Raw genomic sequence first — 21,714 nt, 5'->3', positions numbered from 1 at the left:
TAAATCGGGTTACCTGTCTTTTTAATGTACAAAGTTCTAATATATCCTGGATATTTACTTCTTTGTTCTATCCCTCAGGGTGGTATTAACAAATTTTTTTCCATCTTATTTTTAAAAATCTTCCCACACTGAAGTAATAAAGACTTTTTTAATATATATATATATATATACACATGTACAATATATATCTTTTTGTTTTTGTTTTTTTTTGGGATTGAACCCAGGGGTGCTTAACCACTGAGCCATATTCCCAGCCCTTTTTTTATATTTTATTTAGAGACAGGGTCTCTCTGAGTTGCTCAGGGCCTTGCTAAGTTGCTGAAGCTGGCTTTGAACTTGCAATCCTCCTGCTTCAGCCTCCCAAGTCACTGGGATTACAGGTGTGCACCACCACACCTGGTGACTTTCATCTATATTTTTCTCCAAAGTTTTACAACCCGGCTTTTCACATTTTGGTCGTTAAATATGCTGAAGTTTCTTTCTTACTATGGTGTGAAGTACAGACGCAAGGTTCCCTCTGTATTAGGAGCCAATATTACCCTTATATATGTAATCAGAAACTGTAACAATATTAGTTTTGCTTTTTAAAAAAAATAATATGGACATTAAAGGGGAAAAAAACACCAAATTAAAGACAGCAGTTACCTTTATGAAGAGATAAGGAAGAACGGGAAGCATACAAAGGGGGCTGTGTTGTATTTGTAATGTTTTATTTCTCAAACTCCAGGAGGGAAAGCAAAGGGAATAGAATACAACGTGATTTTAAAAACAATAATCAAGATGATAAAGAAGTTGATCTGGAAAAAGTTGACCAACATTCAAGGTCAATACGGATTCTACTTCTATCTCTTTATTACTCTGAAATAAATGCCAATATTCAGAACGACAAGATACAGATGGCAAGTTTTTAAAGTGCTCTCTGAAGCAAATTAGGTTTCATTAGTAAGCTCTTAAGTGCTAATGTAGCACCTATCACTGCTGATAGGTAGGAGTATAAATAAGAGAGGACTTCTACCCTACTGGAGAAGCTGCATACCTGCTCAACTGTAATGACTACACACAGTAATATTTAAAATTTCTTCACAAAAAAACAGGCTCAAGGCCAAGGGGGCACAGGAGATACAATTTGCTAAAAACACAATTATCAGTGATAAGAAGGGTGGTGATTCTGATTAGGGCAGAAACCCCTTTTGTTTCACACCTCATGTTACCCTATGGGGAAAGAGATGCAACATGGAAGCCCCGCAACTGGTATTTAGAGATGCTCTGGAAAAAGTATTCACACAACACTTCACTGGTTGGGTGAGAAATGGGGTGTACCTCAAAGGAGCTTGGTGAAGTTTTAGGGTGATAGACCTGTCTTACATCATGAATGGAGTAATGGTTATGCAATTGTACATATTTAAAAGGGGTTTACTATATGTAAATCATACTTTGACAAAAAGACAAAATATGTATCCCACTGGAGATCCCACCTAATGATAAATGAGAATGGTTCCTTAGACCAAAAGGAGGCAATGCCAGAGACTGGCATATAGAAAACCAGCATAGTATAAGAATAGGGTAAACTCATATGTAAAAGTCTACAAAAAGTAAAATAAAACAAGGGGGACAAAACAAGAGAGACAAACGAGTAGGTCAAAAGCTGTGAGGTGTGGACCAAAGACATTGCTTTTAGATACCATATCTGGGCCTGACGAAATAAATGCCACTAACTGAGAGAAAAAATAGGAGGTATTGATATTTTGCATTAATTGAGCACACACAATATTAATACAAAGCACCATACAATATTAATAGCAGAGTTAATACACACATAAAAAGGGAAATAAAAAGATGTTCCTCTCAAAAAACAAAACACCAAGCACCAATGGCTCCTTTTTGTAATACTAAAAACATTTAGAAAGACATGGATGGAGAGACTCTAGTTTCCTTGCTTCACTCTGCTCCCACAAGGCCAAAATCAAACCACAGAGGACAAAGCAAGTTCCACTTTTGTACCCTTTTTAAAGATGAGAAAGCTTTTCTGAAAGGTCTTCAGCATAGTTCTCCTAATATCCCACTGGCCCAAACTGTACACATGTCCACTCTTAGAATCACTTGTAAGAGAAGCACAACTCCTATGACTGGTTTCGATCAGATTCTTAATCCTATCCACATATACAAATCATGTAAAGGTTTCTAAAAATCACTGATAACCTAAAGAACATGCCTCAGATTCTAATTTAACAGATCCAGTACAGGCCCCTAGCACTGGTATTTACTTTTAAATTCCCTACGTGTTTCTTAATGCACTGTCAAGTATGAAAATGCTGAGTTAGCCTCTTGGGGAAAGAACTGGAGAAGCAACCACGGGTGTGACCCCTAAGTATTCACTTGGCTCTGAGCCCTACACCCACTCGAAATAGGTAGAACACCAGCCTAAATATTTATATAAACAGCTCTGCTCAATGATGATTTAACCAGTGGTAGACTCCTAAGTCAAACCAGCCAGGTTTCTGCTCCCAAGAATCTGATCCTCCTAAGCACTTAACCAACATTATATGTCCTTATGATGTACATATTTCTATGATAGATGAGTTAAGGTACACCAATTACTTACCCAATGTGCATCTAAGCTGGGGCTGCAGTTCAGTAAAAATTTCATCTCTTACTTCATTCAGACAGGTCTCTATCTCTGTAAATATTTCTGAAGTAATTTTATACTCTCCATCTAGAAAATATGTAGATAACTGACTTATCAATGTATATCTTTCCACAGAAAATTTGAGACATTAATAAAAATGGAAGTTTATTAGAATGAAGTTTTGCAAACAGAGATAAAAGGCAAAGCACAAAATTTCAATCATTCCTTCTCTATAGTATAATATATAATTCCCTCTATATTTGTTATCAGCACAGCATTATTAGCACCTACTACCTAAACAAAAGTCTCAGGGAAAGTCTCACCCAAATAATCCGAGGTCTAGTAAAACACAGTTTGGGACCGTTGGTATTTCTCGTTTATTTTTTTTTTTTAGATTTTGGAATATTTGCACATACATTTTGGAGATGAGATTTAAATCTAAACCATGAAATTCACTTATTTTTACTATCCAAGATTAATAATTTTGAATAAAAAAGGCCTCCATATACATCTGACTCTAGTTACCCTGAAAGTAAATTCTAAAATTTGTGTTTTGATTGTGCTCTGTCACATGAGATCAGGTAAGGAATATTCCTCTTTTGGCATCATGTTGATACTCAAAAGTTTCACATTTCGGAGCATTTTAGATTTCAGATTTTTGGATTAAAAACATTTAACCTTAACTTTTTTTTATTGTCCATCTCTGAAACAGCTGAAGCTCCCTCTTTGTATGCAATTATTACTTATGCTAGAGACAAATTCTAATCATTTATTCCACTTTGTATAACTTTTCTTGAACATGGCTAAGTCTTAATTAAATTATGATCATTTCCCTAATATCTGATATATTTCCCTCCTCCCAAGTCTTCCTTTTGAGGGGGTCAGAAAGTGGAGAGGGTCCTTAACAGCCTCACAATGTGTATGCAATTCCACATTCTGCTCTGTACGTACAAACTTGCTTCATTAAACATGGTGGGCTAGCTGTACCCACTCTGTAACCAACAATCATTCCCCTATTGCTGGGTGTTTCTTTTTTCAACATTATAATATTACAGTGATAATATCTTTGGGCACATATCTATCCATATTTTTGATTACTTCTTTAAGGTAAAGGTCCTCAAAATGGAATTACTAGGACAAGGAACTATCCAAGATTAATAATTTTGAATAAAAGCCTCCATATATATTTGACTGCAGTTACTCTTAAGCAACAAATAGATCTTCTCAGTTGAAACTCTTAAAAATAATACATATAGCCTGACCACACTCTGCTTAAGTGTTTCACTAAAGAAAACATGTGGATTGTCTTTATTATAAAGCATTAACCAAAGTTTTTGTTATTTGATCATAGCAAAAAAAAAAAGAAAATTTAAAATGTGAAAAAAAAAGAAGCTCAAACATAATAACATTGATTGTGAAACTATATTTATTCTATAGAGAGTTTGTATAAGCTAAAAAATACAAAATTAATTCCAGTATTCAATTATTGCTTTTCTGTAATAATCAACTGAACAACTGTCACCTACTCAGTTCTGGAACTCCTATAATTATATAAAACAGAGGAAAAAAATCAAAGGCAAAAATGCTTGTGAAAACTGGGCAGGATGGTACACACCGAAAATTCCAGTTACTCAAGACAATGAGGCAGAAAGATTGCAAGTTGGGAGTCCAGCCTGTGAAACTCAGCAAGCCCCCATCTCGAATAAAATTTGAGAAGGGTTGGGATGTAGCTCAGTGGTAGAACACACGCCTAGCAACTGTGAGGTCCTAGATTGATCCCTAGTTCTAAGAGTAAAAATTAAAAAAAAAAAAAAAAAAAAAGGCTTATGAAAAATCTTATTTTAAAAGTTACAAAAAAATTACAAATGAATGATGCATGAAAAGAAAAATATTTTCAGAGAAACTCAAATTGAAGCAAAATACTTATCATAATTTTTTTTTTTTTTTTTTAACTTGGGATTGAACCCAGGGTCTCACACATACTAGGCAAACACTCTACCACTGAACTACATCCCCAGCTCTTCTTATATATTGAGATGGGGTCTCAGTAAATTGCCCAGGCTGGCCTCAAACTTGTGATGCTCCTGTCTGAGCTCTAGAGCAGTTACAATTACAGGCATGTGCCATCTGGCTCAAAATCACCAAAGATGGTTAGAGTACTCTGCAATATTTTCTTCCACAAAATGAATATAGAACTACGTTAGTATAACTCTTCTGGAATAAGAACCTTAATATTCATATTTTAACATCCCTCTTGACATTAATCAGCAATGCATTCGAAATAATATATAAATATTTGTCATAATGTGAATCTCTAATAGCAAAAAATTATAAACAGCCTAAATGGCACACAGGAGGAAAGTAATGTACAGGATCCATTCAAAGGACTGCACAATTGAAGTTACATTTTTTTTTTAGTATATTAATGAAAATGAAAATACCTACAATGTCAAGTGAAGGAAGCATGGTATGATGTCAAATCTGTCAAAGAAAATATATGCACAAATAAGAGCAGGAAAAAAATATACCTAGACACTTCAAAATAAAAGTGAAGATCTTGCCCTTCCAGAGAGCAAGACTTAAAAAGTCATACAACAGTGTAGGTATAGGAACACACAACAAAACTGGGAGATAACATACATATGACAAAGGTGGTATGGCAGATCAACTAACAAAAGAAGTAAAGCTAGAAAAACTGGCTATGCAAATGAAGGAAAAATGGATCTTTATACCATACATAAACATTAACTCCTGCTGAATTAATAGTTTCACTATCAAAACCAAAACTTTATGATTTTTTTCAGTGACAACATGATAAATGGCCAACTTCCTGTCCTCAAGAAAGGACTTCTCTGCCAAAATACTAACTCCAAAAGGAAAGCTAAACACTTTCCTGTATATCAAGACATCTTTTAAAAAGTCGAAAAACAAGCTGCAAACTGAGAAGATTCAGCAACACATATCTAACATAAAAATAGCAATAAGGATATTAAAAAGAACTCATACAAATCAGTAAGATCACAACAATCAACAGAGCAAATAGGGATAAGACACAATTAGGCATTTCACAGAACAGTGAACATATATGGTCAAAACACACAGGAAAGGTTAGCAGATCAAGCTCTTTAAGGAAGGCAAATCAAGACAACGACCACTTCATGTCACTCAACTAGCAAAATCTCAGGGTGAAAACCACCAAGAGAAGACCTTTTATAAATTACTATTGGGAGTCACTGACCAGTGTAACTACTTTGGAAAACAACTGACATTATTTGTCTGAACTCAGAGCCTGTGATTTGGCAATTCCATTCTTACGGCATATCCAAGGGAAACTCTCCTACTCATATACTATGTATACTCCTGGAAAATTACCAAAAAATGGTCACAATAATAGTATTTATAATGACAAAACAAGAGCCCACAGTCCACTGACAAGTGAGTAAATTCACATTTGGCCCTCAGTACCTGCTGGAAACTGAAAACATGGACAGAAAGTTTTTTGTTATTTTTTTTTTTTTTTTTGGCGGGGGGGGGGGGGGTTGCATCTGTACTGACATATACAGACTTTTTTCCCTTGACATTATTCCCTAAAAAATGTAGTACAACCACTGTTTGCATCACATTTGTTATATTAGGCATGGTAAGTAATCTAAACATGATTTCAAGTATATGGGAGGATATGCTGGGGTTCTATGCAAAAACTATACCATTTTATGTAAGGGAGTTAGCATCCTTGGATTTTGTGTTCCGTAGGAAGTTCTGAAATAAAATCTCCACAAATACTGAGGAAAGAGTACAATGATATAGTTCCAAAATGAAAATACTCTACAGCAATGAAAATCAATGAACCAAAACTATAGGCAGTTTCACAAATTCTTAAAAAAGGTCACAGAGGACATGCCATACAACATCTGTTTTTAGAAGTTCAAAATAAACTAAGTGTGGCAATACATTGTTTAGAGGTGTGTGTGTGTGTATACATGTTAAGAAAAATTAACTAGTAGCGACCAATGTGATCCTACAATATGTACGATAAGAGAAATGAGAAATTATACTCCATTTATGAATGATTTATGAAAATGCACAAATGCATTCTACTGCCATATATAACTAATTAGAACAAATTTTAAAAATTAAAAAAAAAAGTAGTAGAGACAAAACACAATTCAGGGAGGAAAAGGAGGGTGGGATGGGAGGAAACACATAGGTAAATTAAGTATAAAAGAATGTTTTAATTCTTCTTGGGCTGAAAAGTAGGTTTCTGAATATCCTATTAATTTACAGAAAACAAAAAAAAAATCCCTCCCTGTACAGAAAGATTTTGGAAAGCTGTGGGATTACAGATGATTTTTACTTACTTCTTTATTCTACCTTTCAGTAGTTTAAAAACTTAGGATTTTACTTTGATGGACTCTGTGATGACTACTATTGCACTGACAACCACTGCTTCTTTCTCCTTCACAATTAGTTTTTGAAAAAGACTACCTTGGCAGTCATGATGTTGGGGCTGGTATCATCTCAAGCTTCATGACACTATCCTTGGGTTTCCTGCCCCGAGGTCTTTCTACAGAACAAAACCCTAATGATGGCATCTTTTCCACATGCTTTGAGACTCAATAACAACATCTTTAAAACGTAAAGAGAAATAATAGACTACTACCAACCTTTAACTCCATCCAACTGACTGGTATACAGAAGCTTACTTGCTTGATTGTATTTTTCAAACAACCGCCAAAACACAGATTCTTTCTCAGAACACAATTTAGTCACAGTGTTCTTTAACTCTTCCAAGTGCACCAAAGCTGACAAGAGACAGTCTAACCAACAGAGGGCATTAGTATTTTTCCACTGGACACACAGAGTCTGGAGAAATGATGAACATCTGATCTGCAATGGCATTTCCAGTTTAGATGTATGTCCTTCATTCTGAGGGGAAATTCCCCCAGTTTCAGAGATATCAATAGTAGCAGGATCTTCTTCAGTAGCCATATCAACATTATCGGCTTCCAAAGTCTCATTCTGCTCCAAGGAATCAGCAGTCCTAACTGAATTCTGTTGACTATTGGGTAAGTTTGACAAGATTTCATCATATACGTCTCTGTTATGTTTGCTGTCCAAAACTTGCTCTCCACCAGTAACAAGATGATTTCTAGTCTTTTTGGAATTTGCTAAAAAAGACGAATCATGACAGCTTGTTTCCAAGATCTTTCTTTTTTGAGGCTTATTTGGAATGTGACAATCTTCCAAATCAGGAGAAATTAAATTATTAAGTGATTTAGAGCCCAAAGGATAGATGCACTAGAAGAGAAAAATAAAATCATAAAACTAAAAAAATTCAAATAAGTACAAGTTTTAAAGTTTCTAGTTTCTACACCATGAAAAACAAAATCTCAGCATTAATTTGACATGAGAGTATATTTATCAACCTATTTTGAAAGGACTAGTGAAAAACACTATCTAATCAAATGTGGACCCCCACAAGGAAAAAATTTTCCTAGTTAATTAAATCCAGGGTTTAGTCTTAAGTTATAACTAGGTAAAATAACAAAGAAAACATACATATTTTTGTGTTAATAAAAACACCTAAATTCAAGTACATAAAAAAATTTCAACAATGTAAAGACTAAGGAGCCCTACTCTTTTGGAACAAACAGTATAACATTTAGAAATTGGAAAATATGTTTCTCTTCTTTTTCAGTGGTACTGGAACTGAAACCAGGAGTACTCTTTCACTGAGTCACATCCCCCAGCCCTTTTTATTTTAAGACATGGTCCACAGACCACACCCAGGTTGGAAAAGTACTTTAAAATTAAAAAAAAATCATGGATTAATTTGTTTCCTATATTTTAACACTGAGTATAAATCTAAAAACACTGCTATTTTAGTTTATATCTATTGGGTTCAGAGTGAAAATGGCTCAATTTTAATGAGTCATCAAATCTAACTGTGCATTAACACAATTTCACCAACCAAATACCAAAAATGTAAACAAATCATTAATCGGTGAATTTTCCCCAATTTTCAAAACATTCTACAAGATAAATTCAAGAATGTATACACTAAATGCCCTCATTTAAAGTATGTCTTTTGGGATAGAGATGTAGTTCAGTGATAAAGCACTTGCCTAGCATACACAAGGCTCTGGGTTCAATCCCAAGCACTGAGGAGAAGTAAATTTAAAAATTAAATGAATAAATAAATCAAATATACCTTTTTCTATTCAAGTTTGGTAGACTGCTACTTTAGTGGTCTCCAGGGAAATGAAGAACCACACCTCCTGGTAAATGATATCCTCATACAGACTGTTAAGTCCTCTATACAGACTGGACTCAGGCATTTACTAGCTTTGATGGGATATTTGGGTACAATACACACACGAAGGTCCAATAAGCATGGGTTCATTCTTGTGATCATTCTTCTAGGTCCAGCTATCAAGCAGTAAGGAGCTCAAGTAGTCTCAAGAAAACGACTGAGATTCTCAGCTGACTGCCTGAGTTCAGCCCCCAAACAGCACTCACAGTCAGACATGTAGGCAATTCAGTTATCACAAATATCGTATGCAAAATAAAGAGAACTGCCTAGTGAACCCACAGGATCATGAAAATAAAGCCTTTCAATTATTTAAGCCACTAAGTTTTGAGGTAATTCATTTCACAGCAACAGGTAAGAGAAATGTACTGAATACCCTCATCTAGTTTCTTCTATATAAGTGAATACTATACTCAAAATACTACATTTGCACAGGCCTGCAATTCCAGCTACTCTGGAGGCCAGGTAAGAGGATCACAAAGTTCAAGACCAACTGAGGTGAATTAACAAGATAGTCTCAAACAATAAGTGGCTTGGGGATGTAGCTCAGTGGGGAAGCATTTGCCTAGCAAGTGGAGGCCCTGAATTTGATTCACAATACTTGGAGGTGGGAACAAAGGAAACACTTATGAAAGTCTTTAGTATACATGGGACAAATTCTGGATTCTGCTACCAACTAGCTACAGAGTCAGAATCAACACAAACTTGACTATCAATTTTAATATCTTGAGATTTCTTAAATCCTACCCTATGCCAGGAAACCAAAAGCACTTTAAAATCAATAGCTATGCTTGATGTGGTGGCACACATCTGCAATCCCAGCTACTTGGAACACTGATAGGAGGACCACAAGTTTGAGGACAGCCTGGGCAACTTAGTGAAACCCTGTCTTAAAATAAAAAATAAAAAGGGTTGGAGATACAGTTCAGTGGTAGAGAGAGCACTCCTGGGTGCAATCCCCAGTACCACACACACACAAACTAAAAATAAAAGTAAGGGTAATAATTGCATTTTCAGAGTCATAAAAGATTGCATTCAAAAAAAATTGAAAGCAGGATCTCAAAGAGATGTTTGCACACTCATGTTCACTGTAGTCCTTACTCACAATATCCAAAGGTAGAAAAACCACCCAAATGTGTGATGACAAATGAACTGATGAAGAAAATGTGGTATTATTCACTCAACAGATTATTATTCAACTTTAAAAAGGAAGGAAACTTTGTCACAAGCTACAACACAGATGAACTTTAATGACATTATATTATGAAATCAATCAGCCACAAAAAAGACATGTACTGTAATGATTACATTCATATGAGGTACTTAAGAGTACTAAGATTTATAGAAATAGATCTGTGGCTGTCAGAGGCTTGGGAAAGGGGTGACTAGGGTATATGTGTACAGTGGCTCAGCTGTGCAAAGCTGAAGAAAGTTCTACAGATATACTGCCTGACAATGTGAGTACATGTATCCAGAACGATCCTTAAAAATGGTTAAGATGATAAATTCTGTAACTTTGTTATAATTTTTAAAAATTAATAGAAGCCAACAATTTTTTAAAAAATACCCACCAAAATACCATAACAAAAGTCTTTCACCAATCTCAAGCAGTCAAGATCTTGGTGTATATATGTGCCGCCTGTACCCTTACTTAATTAAAAACAACAGTGAACTATGAGGGATCCTGGGGCCACAAAACTTAGTGGCCTGAATAGTTTCCCCATTTGCTTTACAAACGTTCTCACTAACTTTTCTTGCTATAACCTCTGCTCCCATCATTAGGGCAATCAAAATTATAATTTATCCTTATTCCAAGTTTTCCCTCTTATAAACTAATATTTTTATATTATCTCTTTACATCTGACTTTAGTCTGTACTTTATTTAAACATGTAATAACTAGAATAAAGCTTTTAATTTATCTTTTTAAAAAAAGTAAAAAATGATACACTTTTTTAGCCCAATGCGACCATTTAACATCACTCAAAAATCAATGCTGAAAAAAACCTAATGCTCAGTGATTTTTTGGGAGCAGCTTAAATAAGTAACTTCCTGTTTTTATTCCTGAAAGACAGGAATAAGGAAAAACATACCATGTTTGTTTTGTAGTTGTTGGGTTTTTGTTGTTCTTTTGTTTGCAGTGCTGGGGATCAATCATGCTAGACAAGTGCTTTATTCTGAGTTATATCACCAGCTATCATTTTATCTGGAAATTAATTAAGGTTTAGCCAAAGAAACTATAAAAATAATTTAAGCCTTTCCTCTTTTTTTTTTTTGTGGTACTGGAATTGAACCCAGGGGTACTTTACCACTAAGCTACATCTCCAGTCCCTGTCTTTTCTACTTTTTTAAAAAAATTTTTTAATTTTTAATTTTTTTGGTACTAGGGGCATTTAATCACTGAGCTACTTTCCAGTCCTTTTTATTTTTTGAGATAGGACAGGGTCTCCCTAGGGTGCTTAGGGCCTCACTTACTTGCTGAGGTTGGCTGGCCTCCAACTTGTAATCCTCCTGCCTTAGCCTCCCTAGTTGCTGAGATTACAGGTGTGTGTACCATTGTGCCTGCCCTTTTTGTTTTGAGACAGGATCTAAGTTGCTTAAGGCCTTGATAAATTACTTAGGCTGGCCTCAAACTTACCATACTCCTGTCTTGGACTCCCAAGTGGCTAGGGTATCAGGCATATGCCACCATTGCCCAGCTACTTGTGCCCACTTCAAAAATGAAGAAAGTATTTTCTTTTATGACTTAACACTATTTAAAAGTCTCTTTATAGCTGAGCAGAGTGGCACACATCTGTAATCCCAGCTACTTGGGAGGCTGAGGCAGGAAAATTACAAATTCAAGTAAGTAAAATCCCTTTCATTATAAATCTTAAAAAAACAAAAAAACAAAAACAAAAAAACAAAACTGAATAATGAAATCCTCCAAAATAATGGTACTACTCAAAAAAAAAGGAAAAGTTAAAATGTTTAAAAACACTTCAAAAGCTCCAATTTGTTATTAATTCTGAATCAGAGTTCTAAATATTAATATTTTTTCAAATCAATGAACATTTTAATATAAGTAAGCAATTAAAAAGGGTTCCCACATGGTTCTTTTCAATTTAGAGCAAATGAAAGAAATATGTTCAAAGAACTCCAAGTTTTATAATAGAACTCTTTAGAAATTAAAAATTCAATTTTGGGGCTTTATGGACCATGGATCAGCAAACTTTATCTATAAAAGGCCAGAAAATAAACATTTTAGGCTTTGTGAGCCATAGTGTCTGTCACAAATATTCAATTCTCCTATCACAGTGCAAAAGCAGCCATAGATGTTACAAAAATGACTGAGCATAGCTATGTTCCAATAAAACTATTTGAATTTCATGATTTTCACATGTTGATTTTTATTTTTCTCAACCATTTAAAACATAAAACTCACTCTAGTTTTGTATCATACAAAAAGAGTTTGCTGACTCCTGCTGTAAACCAATCTATTCACAAAGCACACTAGGCTCATACTGTTGATTAGAAAACAAGTTTTTAGATCAATAAATTACTCCAGTTGTGTGTGTGTGCACGCACGCGTGTGCACATTACTAAGAGTTGAACCCAGGGGTGCTCTATCACTGAGCTACACCAGCAGCGCTTTTTATTTTGAGTCAGGTTCTTACTAAGTTGCAGAGGCTGTCCTTTAATCTATGATCCTCCTGCCTCACCTCCCAAGTTGCGAGGTTATAGGTATGCACCAACATGCCTGACTTAACTCCAGTTCTTTTTTAAACATCTGCACTGTATATACTTAAAATTCTTCACTATATATTTTCTCCTTGTCACCTAAAAAAGAATGCTTCAAACACTAAAAATGTAAACAGTATATCTAATCTTAATAGCTAAAACCAAGACAGGGACTGCTCTAGTCTTATTTTCCTTAGTTAAAGAGCTCTACTGAATATCACTTATGTATTGTTCCAGAGAGGAGAAAAGCACTTTGTTCTAAAATCAGTAAGATTTTCTCTTTCCAATGTTCATAATTCTACAACTTCAAGTTAATTAGCAAATACTCTGAATATAGTCTATTATTATGAATGAGTTGTGGGCAATAAAGTTCACCTCCTGCTCTAGGGATATGCCTCTAGTCACTTTCCCAAGCTGTCCCCTATTCATACAACCAGCATGCTGGCATAGTTCCCAACCTAAAAATTTAAAAAATTCTCTCACATCTATACTTCTCATTTCTTCTCATTCCATCTGCTCCAATCAGGATTTTATCACCACTGCTTTACCCAACCTATTCTTCCTGAGTGTCCAAGGACCCCAGGTCACTCTAATCAAAGATGAATCTGGTCCTCATCTTCCCTGAACTCTGACAATAAGTAACATATTCCCGCCCTCTCCATTTTTTACTTGACTTCCTGGACACTGCACTCTTCTACCTGGTTTCACCACTACAAACTGTCCACTTCTCAGATTCTGCTGTGGTCCATTTCATCTTCCCAACCTGTTTATGCTGGAGTGGCGCAGGGCTCCGTTCTTAGACCTCTTTATCCACTCCTAGGGTACCTCTTCTATTTTTATAATTCAGCTAGTCACATGCTCAGGACTACCAAATCTTCATCTCTAATCCCACACTCTCCACACACAGCTCCAACCACTCACTCACAGATGTTACAAGGCTCAACCTTGATCGTTCTGACCTCCCAGGGGTTTGAGCTTTATGTCAGAACTGGGGACAAAACCAACTAGTCTCCTGGCTTCTGTTCTTACCCATTACTTCTATTTTAAACTCATCAGTCACAGTGATCCTTTTGACACATAAGTCAGAATACGTAACTCTTTCTGCCAACATCCCGGCTATAGTTCCTCACTTCCAAGAATAAAAGTCAAGAGTCTACCATGAATGGTAAGACCCTACTTGGTCCAGCCCACAATTATTTTTCTGACCCATCTTCTATCGCTCTGCCTCTCACTCAAATGCATCTCAGCTGGTTTCACTGCAACAGCATCAACATGCCAGGCAACCTCCCCTCTCTCAGGGCCCACCCACCAGTGCTTGCTTCGCCTCCTGACTATTCTTCCCCCGCCACCCCTCTCTCAGGCCTTTGCCCAAGTTCCACTTTCTCAATGAAGCATTCTCCCCACCACTCTATTTAAAACTGTAAACAACTCCTCCCAACACCCCAGCTGTCAATGCTTTATGCTTCTCCATAGCACCTTTCATCATCTGACACAAAAAATGACACTTTACTTGTTTATTGTCTTTCCTAATCTAGACCATAATCTCCTCAGGGGTAAGAATTTTTTGTTGCTTTATTCATTACTGTATCCTAGCATTGTATTACCAATAGTGCCAACTCAGTGGCACTCATTTACTAAATAAATACATAAGGAAATTTGTTCTATTTGTAAACATGCCTGGGATGGTTTTCTTTCAAATTAAACCAAGCGAAAGTATCTATTGCCAACTGTGTGATGTAGCCTAGTATTTCCCAGACTGGGCTTGTCATCAGATTCATTCTCAAAAATTATAAAACTATAGAAATATGGGCCAACTTTAATGAACAGTGTCTAGAGGTGAGAACCAAAAATATTTTAATAACATTCCAGATGATTCTGATCAACTGTTAGTTTAGCTGGAGTAAACAGATATAAAATTAGCTCATTTTTTTTTTTTTTTTTTTTTTTTTTTTTGGTTTGCTGTGCTGGGGATTAAGCCCAGGGCCCTCACACACGCCAGGTGAGTGCTCTACAGCTGAGCCACATCCCCAAGCCAACAGATCTGAAATTAGAAGACCACAATCCAATCACAGCTCTGGCAGTCTATAAAGATATTTTGTTCCCAAAACCCTCTCTTAATCTGGGTTTTTTTTTTTTTTTTTTTTTTAAAACACAGTGCTGGGAATGAAATCCAAGGACTCATTCATGCTAGACAAGTGTGCCTACTACTGAGGCACACCCCAGCCCTGAATGTTTTTTAAAAAATGGGAATACTTATGTTGCAAAGTTTTGAGAATTAAAACATGTACAAATAGTTTCATAAAGTGTCAAGTACAATAAAATGCAGAATAGTACAGAATTTAATGAACTCCTATATAAATGTTGTACAGGTGGATACAAATTATTATAATTAAAACATATTTGGAACCTTTTAAAACTTTTAAGTACATACAATTTAGCTTAGAGCGTACGTACTGTTTTGGGACTAACGACTTCCAAAATACTTTTCCGGGTAAATTAGAGGGCAATAACTTTCCCAGTTTAATAGTTTATAAACCAAAGAAATAAGAGAATAACAACTACATGCTAATACCTAACAAGAACCACCCCTAAAGTTAAAAATAAATCCTATGCAACAACTAAGGAATCCAAACAGAAAAATAACAAAGAACCACATAGATTTAGAAACTAAGATTATCTATGTGTTAAAAATCTACATTCTAAAAACACAAATCAAACCTGAGTGTTATAGTGCATGCCTATAATCCTAGCAACTTGGGAGGATGAGGTAGGAGGATCCAAGTTCAAAGCCAGCCTCTGCGACTTAAAATTAGGGCTGGGGTTGTGACTCAGTAGTAGAGCACTTGCCTCGAATGCGTGGGGCACACTGGGTTTGATCCTCAGCACCACATAAATTAAATAAATACAGGTGTCCATCCACAACCAAAAAAAAAAAAAAAAAATTAAACAAAAAATTTTGAAAAGAGCTGGGAATGTGGCTCACTGGTTAAACACGCCTGGGTTTGATCCCCAATACCAAAAATGAACAAAAAAATTGAGAAATAATATAAACAATGACAAAAAAAAAAAAATCAAAAGACTAAAGCCCATTTACTATATTAGATTAATACTTTACCTGCAGATCCTCACACAAAGAGATAGATTCTTGAAAACTAATTCGGTAAGTCTTTAAGGCTTTTACTTTTCCCTTCTCTCTACAAGCAGGGCAATACCCATCTGATGTAGCTTTAGCTGAATCATAATTCTAAAAGAGAAATAAAGTAATTAAAATGCAGATATTTCTAAAATAAAAATTACAGAAAGTTCAACTAGAAGTGTCCTGGCAAGATTAAACATGGCAAATAAAAGAAATGCATAAAGTTTTAAATATAGCTACTATTGAAAGAAGAATGTTACAAGAATTAAACTTTAAGTGTTAAAAACGGCATCCATTTTATTTGCAAGAAAAAAAAGTAGGATCAACTGCCGGGGAAAATATATGTTCTGTATTTTCAAAGAATAATAAACCATAAGGTCTGTTTTCTTTCTTTCATATATCAATAAAACACAGAGAGGTAAACACATTAAAATAATCTTTCGCCATTGCTTTAAGATTTCCGTGGAAGACACACCATTTTAGAAGTTAATTTGTCAAATTAAAACTGAATTTAAGTCTCAAAAATAGAAGGAAAAAAAAAAAAAGAACAACTTTGCACTGAGGCAAAAAATAAGTTCACTAACTTTTCCCAAATATCCCACCATGGGGAGTGAAGATATCCCTATATCAGCCCCTGGTCCAATCACTGGCAAACCATTTCCAATCTTCGGAGAATCCATCATTCCGAGTCATTGGCTAATTTATGTCACTTGAAACATGTCAATATCACTAAGGATTTTTCAATGAACCCTGGAAAAAAAAAGTCAATAGACAAATAAAAATTCTTATTCTAAAAGAGTTGATATTTTATAAAAGATACAAATTTTAAGCATATCTTGAGAGCTCTATATCCTAGGATAAACATATTCTAAAATTGTGATCCCACAGTTGAAAATGTCTAAATTAATTTATATATTAAGCAAATGTGTGAGGAGAAGGCAGAGAATGGCAAGGGGAGGCATTTTCATAGCAGACTTACTTGTAAGCAAATTAAACAAAACTTGTAGAGGCAGCTACTATTTAAAGCACACTATATTCATTAGTATTTGAAAAGTTTAAGTTTTAAGAGTCTATGCACATGTTCAAACAAATAAGCCAGCATTACAATGAGAGTCTCTAAAACCTCCCAGATTCATTGTGTTATTACTTGACAGGGATAAAAGAACCAACGAACCACATATTTCATACATTCCTACTGTTTTCAACCCCTAATACTTTACCAGTTGAGAGTGTGACCTTTTAAAAGTTACCAACAAAATACAAAATTCATGTTATTTGTAAACAATCTGTATCAGAACTAAAATATAAACAGTCATAGGACAAGTTACACAAGTTTGTTGAATGCAGTCCCATGAAGTAGAACTACATTCAGTAAAAAATTATGATACACAGCTCAATAGAAGGAAAAAGTTATTAAAAAGTAGTTTAAAAACCAGACTTAAAATACAGCAAAACCATATATAAGAGACTTTTAAGTAAGGTAAGTTACCACTTGGCCACAACATTGAAGGTAACTTCAAGCATAAGTCTTTCTAAAGCCTAGGAAACTACGAATCTACAACAACTATCCTCTGGGAACCAGTGGCTCACAGACTGACTTTGAAAACTGGCTATGCTATTCTGTTCTAGCTGTATAAACTTCATACACTTTCAAGTCAAGGAATAATTTTAAAAATTAAAAAAAAATTAAGTGTCAGTGAATCTCAATTTCCTATTTCTAAACTCCAAGACAGGGTTTCTCAACTACAGCACCGCACTTTTTGGACCAGACAATTCTTTATTGTAGGTGCTGTCCTGTATATTGTAGCATATTTAGCAGCATCACTGACCTCTACCCCCAGGACAACCAAAACTGTCTTCCTCCAAATGCTGTCAAAATGTCCATGGAGAGGCAATACTGCCCCCATTGAGAAGGACCACCACAAAGGTTATACAAGTTGGATGCTTTGTTAATTTCAGGTTCCTTATGGATAACACCAGTTTTTTTGGTCTCTGGCTGGTTCTACTTATAATCTACTTAGAAAAAGGAATCACAGGATAAAGGAAAGAGTCAAACTTGTTATGGTTAGTGTGGCTAACAGCACCCGCTTTGCACCTGCAGATCTGTGCTAGAAATTTGTTAAACTGGTTATTTCTAAAGATTAAATGAAATAATGCATAACACCTGACACATAATAAACTACAACTACTATTTGGTCTTAATTATAATTTATTTTTGTGGTGCTAGAAATCGAACCCAGGGCTTCACACATGACAGGCAAATCCTTTACCACTGAGCCACATTCCTAGCTCACTACACTTCACTGTGCACAAACTGTGCAGAGTACTCTGTATCATTCTGCAGCATTCTCAAGAGAAACTCATAGGCTAAGGTTTTTTTTGTTTTTTTTGTTTTTTTTTTGATGAAAATCTCCACCTGCCTGAGGGATCTAGGAAAGCATTTCAGATTGTTCTCTCTCAATTATAGAAGTAAAACACAAGGAGCCTTCAAATCTGCTCTCCTGTTACTATCAGCCAATATTTCAATGGGAATAGTTGGTAGGCTGGGGAAAGAAATAGTGAATATTCAAAATTCTGCCCCCCAAAGAAATTCATTAAAAATAATACCAGGGATGGGCTCTTCAAGTCTTCTTTCAAATACAATTTACTCTTATATACAATCCTGGGGTGGTTCATTACAACTTAATTTGTCCCTTCACTGTCTTCCAGTTCAAAAATAACCTGCTCCTCCCCCCATCTCACCTAAATTTTGCCATCTCCAGCCTTCTAAACATAGACGAGAAAGTCTGAGTCGTTCTCTACTTTCATTTCTCTTTTCTTCATGTAGTATAAGTCACCAAAGTCTGTGGACAGTTCTTTGGAAATGTTTCAATTCCTTACCTCTCTATTCCAATCTTATTCCACACATCACTGTCAAAATGATGCTCCTATAAAAAGTCCGAGTCTGTCGCTGCTCAGCCTAAAAATCGCCTACTTACTCCAGCCAGATAACAGGAAAGTCCATCAGAACACCTCAGTATGACCTAAAGATACTAAGTACTATGACCTCATTGCATGGTGAGGCCAGCCTAGCTTTCCCGTGTCCTTGGCCCCTTTCTTCATACACCCCCTTTTCAAAACTTCTGTAAGCCACAGATACTCCAGAAGTCCTCAGTATGTACCCAGTTACAGCGCAATAAATGTGTTAGTGAAGTTGACCCTGGGAATGGAAAAAAGTACCCGAATAATTAAACTTAACTCACAGCGATATATGCGAAATGCCAGAGAAACTGCCGCTCAAAGGGGCTTGCACCCATTTGAACTTGCTCACGGGGGACTAAGTGGGCTCAGCACGTGAACTGTCAAAGTCAAGGCCACCACAGACTTAAAGCGGAGGAACGGGATCAACTTTTTTTTTTTAAGTTGTTCTTTAAAAAAGCATTAATGGAACCAACCAAAAACCAAACAAGCTACATTCAGAACAATAAGTTGCTAGTTTTTGTAACTGCAGCTAAATCTATGACTGTCAAAATATAGTTTGAATAATAAATTGTACATTTGCTTGTTCCTTCAAACATCATCACTCTAAATTCTTTTGCAATAATATTCCCTGAAAAAAAAAATAAGACAAATAGGAGACTAACTTTTAACGGTTACCCCTGCCTGGTACCAAACCCCAGCTGTCCTGAATCAGAGACGGACGGGACCGAGAAAGGTGAGTTTCAAAACCCAAACCTGGAAACACAAGAGACGCCGCGTTCCGTTAACCCTGCCCATCTCCAAAGCTCCCGGGAGACGGAAACAGACTCTGGTTTCTCTTCAGCGTTTACCTCTCTGCGACCAAATGGACCTCTAACTCCAACTCTATACCTTAACCATCAACCTTTCCCACCTGAACCGTGTCCCTGCCCATCCTTTCAGGGTGCCCACTTCCCCACAGCTCATCCCAGGTGTTCCTTTTTCCTTATTTCGAAAGCCGGCGGAAACTACTCCCTCTTCTCCCTTACCTGCCCTTGGCACTCCGCTTCTTCGTACCGGATCGGTCCGAACTCCACACCACCTAGTAGTTACGTTCAACCCACGTTCCCTTCGGACTACTCCTCCCCCACCGGCATCTCCGCGAGGAAAGCAACTTCCGGTTTAGGTCCGCTGCAAAAAAAGTCCCCCTTCCTGCTGCGCGCGGGGCTTGAAAGGACATAGGCGTAGCGCGGAAGGCGAGGATGAGAGCGCTTCCGGAAGGGCTCCGCAGAGGCGTGGCTGTCCGCCCTGCAACCGCAGCCGCAGTTTTAGTGCGGCTAAATCTGACGGGTAGGGGCGGGGCGGGGCGGGTGGCTTCCAAGCCCGCCGAGTGTGAGTGGCTGGGTTCGGGGAGGCGATGTTTCTGGAAGCTGCTGGAAAGCACTCGAGTGGCGGAGGTGACGCCGACGGCCAGGGGGTGGGGCGTGATTAAAACTAGTGCGCGGCCCCGCTGCGGAGGGATTACGCTGCTGAGGAAAGAGATCGGCGAGCGATTCTTTGCGCCCTGCCTGGGCCGCGCGAGCCGGGGGCGGCCGCCTCGGGGGCACCCGAGTGACCCGAGGGGGTGGCGCAGCAGAGGGAAGGTCCGCCATGGAGTCTCCCGGCTGGCGCGTCTCCTTGGTGCCTTGGTCTCCACGACTGGGCCGCGCCAGGCACCCATAGTCCGCTCCCTAAGCCTCGGTGAGAGCCGAGCTGCCACAGTGCGTGTTCACAAAGGGTCACCACACACGGAGCTGCCCCTCCCTTCTCCCTAAACCCCACCTTCGAGGCCAGGGGCTTTGCTACCAGGACTCTGGGGTGTTTCTTCTCCTTTCCTCCCTCCCAGATCTTCTAACGGTAAGGAGAGTAGCGAAAGCCCAGGCACTTGGCTCTCCACGACCGGTTCTGACTCCTTAGCAGCCGACCTGTCCCTGCTGCACTAATTTCAGCTGCCCTACCTTGTTTTAACTTCAGAGAAAGGGGGAGTTCTCATTGAGTTGATAAGTTGTAAGACTGCTTTCGTAGGGAGGTCATGTGGTTCAGGGGACGTCGTGACCGCGTCTGCTGTTTCTTGAGTCTGCATTCTAAATCTCCAGGGCAGCCTATCCAGAAGTACTTTGGGGTCGATTGCGTCTGTGTCCTAGGATAACAATTTGTAGTTTCTGACCATTTCTTTGCATAGTAATCGTGTTTGACATTTTGGACTGTGGGTTTTTTTAAGTGTTCAAACTAAATGATTATATTCTGGAATGATGCTGATATCTTTGATAGGGTGATAGGAAGGAAACATGTCAGGTGTAGGAGGAAATTTATTACAAAAAAAAGATTTTAGTTTCTGGTACTTCTGAATGTAAATGGCCAAGAAATCCAACAAAGAATTGTGTGGTGTTTTTCCTCCAGACAAAATAGGCTGGTTAGTTTTTATTTACTTTTTTTTTTTTGGTAGTTGTACTGGATTATTAATGTGCTAGTGCATTCGTTGTAAGATCTAACTTGTTAGGTTTTATTTTGAATCATGATGAAAATTTGAAAAATGTTCTCCTGAAATAATAGCCAAAACTAATAGATTTTTTTCTTGCTCTCCATTGCCATATCCATTTTTAGAAAGAAATACACTATTTTTAATAAACACTTGCAGAATGTTAACTTGAATAAAACAATTGACTGAGGTTCAAATGTAGTCAGAAATTTGAGATTGGAATGCAACATCACCAAACTAAGTCATAAAAAAAAAAATGGAATGTTTACAAAGTTGATTTTTATTCTTTTAGTGCAATTTTGACCTTTTTTTTACCAGAAAAAAAAATGTTAATAGTGACAGGAATAAAATGGAGGTGGGGCTTGAATTGTGGAGAAAAAGGATTTTAGTTGTTTTGATTCCAGAGCTTTTCTCCTTGTAAAGATATGGAAGTCTTGAAGGGATTCTGATATAGGTGACTAGGAGGAGT

At 37.0% G+C, this 21,714-nt stretch overlaps 1 protein-coding gene across 3 annotated transcripts in view; it reads right to left on the bottom strand.

The window, feature by feature from the left end:
- The window catches only part of Uspl1 (ubiquitin specific peptidase like 1), a 38,234-nt gene extending 18,270 nt beyond the window's left edge, over positions 1 to 19,964 (bottom strand). The window contains exons 1-5 of one of the 3 annotated variants that reach the window (XM_047553579.1): positions 19,777 to 19,964; positions 16,375 to 16,540; positions 15,770 to 15,898; positions 7,291 to 7,924; positions 2,603 to 2,713 (exon numbers count right to left, since the gene is read on the bottom strand). In XM_047553579.1, the coding sequence (XP_047409535.1) occupies positions 2,603 to 2,713; positions 7,291 to 7,924; positions 15,770 to 15,898; positions 16,375 to 16,473 (973 nt within the window). In that variant the 5' untranslated portion in view covers positions 16,474 to 16,540; positions 19,777 to 19,964. Of the gene's footprint in view, positions 1 to 2,602; positions 2,714 to 5,071; positions 5,091 to 7,290; positions 7,925 to 15,769; positions 15,899 to 16,374; positions 16,541 to 19,776 lie in introns of those variants that run through there. The other 2 variants (XM_047553580.1, XM_047553581.1) reach the window with 2 other exon arrangements.
- Positions 19,965 to 21,714: the final 1,750 nt, after the last annotated feature.

This window comes from Sciurus carolinensis, chromosome 5 (assembly GCF_902686445.1).
Source record: "Sciurus carolinensis chromosome 5, mSciCar1.2, whole genome shotgun sequence".
Lineage (NCBI taxonomy): Eukaryota > Metazoa > Chordata > Mammalia > Rodentia > Sciuridae > Sciurus > Sciurus carolinensis.
The sequence above is the reverse complement of the archived record's forward strand: the minus strand, read 5'-3'. Positions and strand labels throughout refer to the sequence as shown.